This window comes from Fukomys damarensis, unplaced genomic scaffold (assembly GCF_012274545.1).
Source record: "Fukomys damarensis isolate Sample0158 unplaced genomic scaffold, DMR_v1.0_HiC HiC_scaffold_26, whole genome shotgun sequence".
Lineage (NCBI taxonomy): Eukaryota > Metazoa > Chordata > Mammalia > Rodentia > Bathyergidae > Fukomys > Fukomys damarensis.
The window spans coordinates 2940294-2948155 of record NW_022900938.1 but is presented as its reverse complement, the minus strand read 5'-3'; the positions used below and the strand labels follow the sequence as shown (position 1 = coordinate 2948155).

Genomic DNA, 7862 nt, shown 5'->3' with positions numbered 1-7862 from the left:
CCCCGCGCTCTCCGCGGTTCAAGGGTGACGTTACGTCACTTCCGGGCGGGGGACGACGAGGTGCTTCTTTCACCTCTACCTATAGGCCTAGAACAGCCTAGAAAGAGGGACTCTTCCATCTGGCCCCGCCCCCGCAGCCGCGGCCAATCCTGGGGCCCACTGATGGGGGCGTGTCTAAGGGCGGGGCCGGACAGGAGCGAGTGCGCCTGCGCGCGGCGTGGCCTTTTCACGTGTCCAGAGTCGGAGTGCGGGTTTCTCTTTGCTGCGGCGGCGGGACGGTGCAGACTGAGGTCGGGGCAGGAGCCATGGTGAGTTCTGCAGGCCCGACTGCAGGCCAGCTCAGTTGCCCGGACCCCTGTGCCCTGCAGAGTGGCCAGTCCGCTTCTTCCCTCCTCCCGAGCTCAGTGCACGCGCGGAACCGGTACGCGCGCGGCCCTGCAGTCTCCTGGCTTTGGGTTCGATGCCCTAGAGAAAGCATGGCCCCAGCAGAGGTCCAGCCCCAGGGTTTCCTGCAAATCGTCAAAATCTGGAGGAAGGAAGATACTTGACCTTGTGTAAACTACGGTTGCCCTTAACCGCAGTCTGATGGCAACGACTACCCCTAACAAGATCTACGGAGTGGAAATCGCACTTGCGCCTCTCCGAGCGGATGATCTGAGCTTGACTGTTAATTCTGAAAGCCAGAACGTGTTCTGTGTAACGGTTGTGTGACATTGGCTGTTGAAATTGTAATCGTATAACGATCTTACCTCAACATTTCTCTCCACAGGCAGGACAGGCATTTAGGAAGTTTCTCCCGCTGTTTGACCGAGTATTAGTTGAAAGGAGCGCAGCCGAAACTGTCACCAAAGGCGGCATTATGCTTCCAGAAAAATCTCAAGGCAAAGTACTGCAGGCAACTGTGGTAGCTGTGGGATCCGGCTCTAAGGGAAAGGTAACAAGGGCTGTCGTGGGATTAATTTATTGTGTGTGTGAAATGGAAAAAAAATCCTGGGTTATTGAAGTAGTTGCTTTATTTTCAGGATAATTTTTTATTTCACTCTTAAGGAAAATAATTATAAAATTAACTTGATTGCTTTAGATGGTGTGGATTTCCCGAGTCTTAAAATTGTTTTCAGTAACTATTTGGTTGCCTAGCCTGACCATCATTGTAAATTTTTGGTTAGACAAAGGATAATAGTTAAATGGGGCTTTGTAATAACTGACCCTGAACTGTGGGTTTAACCTCTTAACACTGAACTTGTGCTAGCTGTTCATCGTAGGATCCGTTGGCATACCTATGACAGAAGCAGCTGGAGCTGTTCTGTAGGGCTTCTCCGGTTACCTAGTGTCAGCCAAAATGCACAGTAAATGAATACTGTGTATATTTGTATTTTCAGGTCAAATAATGGTAACTGCATCAATCCTAAGTTTTTGTGGAAAGAAGTCAGAGATGACCATTTCATATATGGTTTTTAAAATTGCTTTATTTCAGAGACCATAAGTTAATATTTAACATTTAACAGAGTTAGCTTTGGTTAACTAAGGATAGTTTTTCCTTTTTTGGATTTTTGGGTTTTTTTTGGTACAAGGGATCGAATTCGGGACCTTTGGCTTGCAAGGCAGGCAGTGGAACCACTGAGCTAAATCCCTGGCCCATCCTTTTTTGGTTAACACTGCAATTAGGTTTTAGTTTAAGCCACAGTATGTTCATTTTTTCAATTTGCCTTTCTACGATATGTTATTTGTTGTGAAGAATTGTAATTTTAGTACAAATTAGTATCACTTAACCACTAAGCACCTTTCAACACACCATATTTGAGTGATCACATTTCATCAGTTGTAGTGACGTATGTTAGTTACCCATTGATGTACTAATGTCTTTTCTAATAAACTTATTTATTTTCTTAAGAGTGGAGAGATTCAGCCAGTGAGTGTCAAAGTTGGAGATAAAGTTCTTCTTCCAGAATACGGAGGCACCAAAGTAGTTCTAGATGACAAGGTATATAAACTTACTCATTGTAAAAAGAGGTTGAACATTTGCTACTACTTGTCTTAACTAACAATTTATCTATTTGCAGGATTATTTCTTATTTAGAGATGGTGACATTCTTGGAAAATATGTAGAGTGAAGTAAATCACTGTTGAAACGGCGTCACAATGCCGCCCATTCCACTGAAGTTCTGCAGTCTTTCATCATGTAAATAATTTCCATGTCTCTTTTGTAATAAACTGATGATAACTAAACTAATGACATCCATTGTCTGAAGTTTAGTTTCACTGTACTGGTATACACATTTCCAAATAAAACATGTAAATGAGTGGTTAATCTTTTATTAAGTAATTTAAAGTGACTTTAGAGTTCTCAATATTTCAACTTATCTGCAAAGAATTCTGTAAAGAATTTCTAGGTAAATTATTTGCATTGAACACAGGCTCATCACACAGATTGACATTAATACAAAGCTACAGTTAGGCTTTGAAGGAAATAAAGTTAGTAACACTCTGGCTTCAGATGTAACAAACTTTTAGCAGAATATACTTTCTCCTCCCTAGAGTCTAGTTTCCTTTTATGTCTTGTTTGGCAAATTCTGTATTTAGAAAAGTTTTTTTCCTGCCCAAATACTTATGTTTTGTGGGGGGTGTGCATGTGTGCGCACATGTATGTTGCTGGGTATTGAACCCAGGGGCTTTGAACCAAATTCATCCTGGGGCCTGTCTTTTTTGTTGAGACAACACCTTACTAAGCTGTCTGGGCTGGCTCAAACTTGTGAACCTCTTGCCTCAGCCTCCCAGAGTGCTGGAATCAGGCATACACCAGCCTGCCCAGCTTACATTTCATTTTTGGCACCACTATATCTTGGCAAAAAATTCAAAGTAAGACATAATGGCTATCATAAGGTGAGTGAGTTCTTTCTATTTTTTAGGCCCATCAGTTGCATTTCTAGTGTTTCATGGGTGATGATCGGCTTAATTTTTCAACTGAGCTGAGTGCTGATCTCATGTTTCAGGTGATACTGAAGTAAGTGCCAAAGGGTTAAATGACAGCCAGTCTCACAGCTCAGCAGGAAGTGGCAAGGTGGAGTTTACACAGGGGTGGGGTGGTCACTTCCACAAGCTGTTTAAAACTTGGTCCTTTATGGCCTCTGCTACCTTTTTACTTCCAAGCATTTAGTACCCAGTTTTCAGTTCCGGTAATAAACACAGGTATGAGATAGGCATTTAGTAATGAGCATTTGTTGAATTAGTAAGAATGGATAGACTGATAACTGGATTTGTGCACAGCAGCTAGGGAGAAGAGTTAGCATGCTGAACCTATACCAGGTTCGACAGCCGCCAGGCTGCACTACCTTAGCCAGCAGCTCTTTGTACTAAGTACTTGGCATATTACTCGCTAATTTGAGTTACTTGCAAGTTAGTCTGATGTCATAAAGGTTGTGTCCCAAATACAATTTTGGAGTGCTGGGGATTGAACCCCGGTCCAGCATGCTAAGCAAGCATTCTCCCACTAGCTAAACTTCCTGTCCTCCATTTGTGTGTAAATGACCTGGAATGTTGGTCTTTCACTGAGTAAAGTATGCAGTTTTAGTTTTTTGGAAGGCCAGAGCCTGAGACATGCTACGCAAGTTCTCTACCACTGAGCTGACTTGTCCCAGCCCAAGGAGCATGCGTGTTCCTTGTTTTTAACGTATTCGTGTGTGTTTAATGTGAGTGTTCACATTTATGCATGTGTTTATGTCTGGTATTCTGAGGCTTAATTTTTGTCAAACTTAGATACTAGGATGTGCCTAAAAGCTCACCAGTATCCGGACAAGTCATGTTTCACACCCTGCCTCCAGTGCAGCTAGATCATGGGCCTGCACAGCAGAACCTTGTGAGCGAGCACAAGTTTGTGTTACCAGTCACAATCATACTTTCTTCCCTTCTGTAAAAAAATCTTTGAGACTCTTTATTTTTGCCTTTCTCCTTGTAGCATTTTCCTGTTGAGCAAACGGTAGATAGCAACATACTGGTCTGAAATGGAGGTCTGCATTCCCAAGGCCTTAAGTTTCTCACAACAAAGTTCTTTGTCTTGTTTTACATCTCACCATTTTTTAAAAAAAAATGTTTTTTAAGCAATTCTGCCAAGCAAGCAATGAGACTACTTGCGTGGTTCAAAATCCTGATTTAGCAGGTTTGGATGAGACCATGAGAATGGATACCAGGTATCTGCAGGGGTGAGCCAAGGTGGAAAGCTTTGCCTCAGATCTCAAAGTCCCTTTGCTCAGTCCCTGGACATCATCTGGGAGATTAATGGGAAGGCCCTGGCCTTTGGACTGGATTTCCTTTCTTGGGCGAGTTCCCAGCCACAGGACCTTGAGCAAGTTCCATCTCCTGCGTCAAGTTCCTTTGTTCTTTCTGATAAGCTTTTTCCTCCTCTTTCATTTTGGCTTTGATTTTGGTTATGTTTAGCACTTGCAGGAAGTCACTTTGGTGTATTTGAATTAATGTTTTCCCTTATGGCTTCTGGGTGTTATGTCAAACTGAAAAGTTCTCCAATATTCGAAAGGTCTACTGTGGTTTCTCCAGGTACTTTCAAAAAATACTGTAATCATGGCTGTATCTGGAGATTTCCTGTTGAAAGACTCACAGAGGATTAGGGATGTAGTGGAGGGGTAGAAAACTTGCCTACTGTGTGTAAGGCCCTGGGTTTAATTGCGACCCTGTTACAGATGAAACCTGAACACAGTATAGTTGTGCAGTTTAGCATCAAAGCCAGGAGGAGTGGTGGTACATGTCTGAAAGTCCAGCACGTCAGAAGACCGAGTTAGGATTGAGCCCAGCCTGGGCTGGCTACTTACTGACTTAGACCCTGTCTCAAAATTAAAATTGTGTACGTCGTGAGTGTGTACTGAGAAAAGATCTCAAGGTGTAGCCCAGGCTGGCTTTGAGCTCTTGGTGATCTTCTTGCCTCAGCCTGTCAAGTGCTGGAATACCAGGTGTCTTAAACTCATTTTTAAAACATACTAGGCATTTTTCTAAGCAGTGGTGATGAAAGAATAGATAAGAGAATACAGTGAACAACTGAAAGAATAACTTTCGAGATAAGAGTTGGCCTGCTTTTGGCAGAAGGCCTGTTTCTCACCATGCAGACCCTTCCCAAGGCTGCTCTTTTACGTAGCTGAGTGTTGTAAGAGGGGGAAGCTGCTGTTTATTATTACTGCTATTATTTTGCACCACTGAGCATTGAACCCAGGACCTATGCACTGAGCTACATCCCCTAGCCCTTTTTATATCAATTGGTTTTTTTTGAGACAAAGTCTTGCTATGTAGTTCAGGCAGGCCTCCAACTCCTATAATCCTCCTGCCTTGGCCTCCCATGTGCTGTACGAGGGTTTGAACTCAGGACCTCAGGACCTTGTTCTTGCAAGGCAGGGGTGGCGCCATTGAGCTAAATCCCCAGCCCCTGACTCATTTTTTGAGACAGGATCTTGCTAAGTTGCCCAGGATGGGTTTGAATTTGTAGTCCTCATGCCTTAGCCTGAGTGCTGGGATTACAGCGGTTTATCACCACACTTGGCTTGTATGACCTAAGAACTCAAACTCTTCATTTCCACAATGAGGCAGTTTTATAGGTCACCCCACTCAATGTGAAAGGTTACCCCTGAGGAGTGGAAATACCAGAAGACAGTTACTATGGGCCATCCTAAGGGCTGGTGACCACAATCACTGATTTCATCAAACATCATTCTGGAATGTTGTCCTAGGAGAAAAATAACCACGATAGAGCTCAGTGCCTCATTTGGAGTCAGTTGTCTTTAAGTTTTAACTCTGTAAATCCAAGCAGTGATATCTATTACAACTTTAATACAGAAAAAAATCATGTTCCTGTAACTTGCTGACAATGTAGAGAGATGTGTAGGCACTGATTTGTTCATCTATGAGTACACTCTCCACGCTTCCTTGCTCCACCTCATCCTGCTGGGAACCCTTGCCTCAGCATTTGAATGCCCCCATACTTTAGGCATTGTAGCTGCTCTGTACATCACAGTTTACTTTGCTCTCGGCCTGGCTCACTTCAAGCCAAGATAGTGGCTGCACTCCTAGCCTTGGCAATGCCCAGGGACACAAAAAAAGGAGCCATCTCCTTTGGCATTTCCTCCTTCTGAAGAAGAAAACCTCCCCAGAGAACTTCAATATTTCTTTATGAAAAAGCAATCCTGCTACAACCCCCTGACTAGTTATGGGCTTAGGCAAAGACATCTGTCCCTTGGCTGCAGATGGACTGCCCTTTCCTTGGTCGTGGAGAGACCACAAGACCAGTGAGAGAAGAGTGAGTAGTGTCACCATCCTGGAGCTGGCACTGGGAGCACAGAATTAAATCACTGCCAGTCACTCAGCTCCAGGTCTGCTCCATTTAAGGCCCTTGCCTGTCCTCTCCTCTGCTTTTGTCTTTGGGGGCTGTGGAATGGCTCCTTAGGATTCTCAAGACATGCTGACATTTTCTTCTTGTGGAAATCATGACCCTGTTCATAGGAAGAACTTTTTTTCTCCTGGGCTGTAATGTTTCTACTTCATAACCTTCACTTTTCAATCTTGCATCAGTCTACAGCTCATGATGTCCAAACCAGAAAATGTCATAACTAGGATTAATTGTAGGTAATGGGGGAGAAGAAAATTTTAAAAAGAGCTCAGTCAAGGGCTTTGTGTAGATCAGTGGTAGAGCTCTTTCCTAGCATGCACCCAGGGCCTGGGTTCAATACCCTACACAGAAAGAGGAGAAAACCCCGTAGTAATGAGTACATGTCATGAGGGGTTACTGGAATGATTCGGGTAAGGAGGCAATTTCAGTATTTCAGCAAGGCAAGCAGGTTGATGGAAATAGGTCCAGGCTGAGATTGACTTATCTGGGTGCTCTCTGATCAAACTCCTGAGAATCCTCATTTGTAATGGAGATTGTGCACGACTTCTTTCCCTTTACCCCAGAGCATGAAAGCCAGAATAAAGTCTAATATTTATGGAAGTCTCTTAAAGTTTTACAAGAAAATATTTTTGTAAACCTAAAGTATAATTTCCAAAATATCTAGCCAGTATGAGTCCCAAGTACAGTCATGTGTCACTATTTTTTTAGACAGTGTTTTGCTACGCAGGGCACAAGGGCCTTGAACTTTCATGTACCCAGGCTGGCCACCACCTCGCAGCAATCCTCTTTTGCCTCAGCCTCTTAGAGTGCCAGGATTACACGTGTGTGCCATCACGCCCATCTCGGTCTGGTTTTTAATTTTTATTTGGTACCAGGGATCGAATTCGGGACCTTGCGCTTGAGGCAGATGGCGCCACCACTGAGCTACATCCCCAGCCCATGGGTCTGGTTTTTTAGAACACACACTTAAAGAATAACCTTGATTAATTTGTAGGAAAATGAATGCACCTTGAAACCGTAATGTTAAGTGAAACAAGTCAGACAGACAAGCTTAAAGGCCACATGGTTTCTATACACGGCGAGCAAAATAGGAAGGAAGTAGGAAGATATTTTGCAAAAGCGGAGGGAGGAGGTGAAAAAGAATTAAAATGTGTTTCGTACATGCACCAACGCCACACGAGGAATGTGATCATGTACGGCAAACACGGACTGATAAAAATTGGGAAAAATAAAAGGAAACCCTGACATGAGGTTAGTCCCAGTCCTAGTCCTAGTCCTTTTCCTCTCTTCAGGCCTCCAGAGTCCAGCCAGCTCCGAGGCCGGAAGCAGCTACGCGGGGTCCCAGGCTCCCCACCGCGAAGGCCCCGCCTTTGAAGTCACGTAATTTCCTGGCAGCCAGCTGGGGCCCGCGGGGGCCGCTGGACACAGCCCGCCCCAGTTCAGCCCCGGCCTGGCGGCGCAACCCTGTCCACTGGACTTC

General features: G+C 44.3%; 1 protein-coding gene across 2 annotated transcripts in view; it reads left to right on the top strand.

Moving 5' to 3' along the window:
• The first annotated feature begins 87 nt into the window (after window positions 1-87).
• The window catches only part of LOC104867555 (10 kDa heat shock protein, mitochondrial), a 33539-nt gene continuing 25764 nt past the window's right edge, over window positions 88-7862 (top strand). The window contains exons 1-4 of one of the 2 annotated variants that reach the window (XM_010631969.3): window positions 193-308; window positions 770-934; window positions 1892-1981; window positions 2061-2289. In XM_010631969.3, coding sequence (XP_010630271.1) covers window positions 306-308; window positions 770-934; window positions 1892-1981; window positions 2061-2111 — 309 coding nt within the window. In that variant the 5' untranslated portion in view covers window positions 193-305 and the 3' untranslated portion in view covers window positions 2112-2289. Of the gene's footprint in view, window positions 309-769; window positions 935-1891; window positions 1982-2060; window positions 2290-7862 lie in introns of those variants that run through there. The other variant, XM_010631970.3, reaches the window with a different exon arrangement.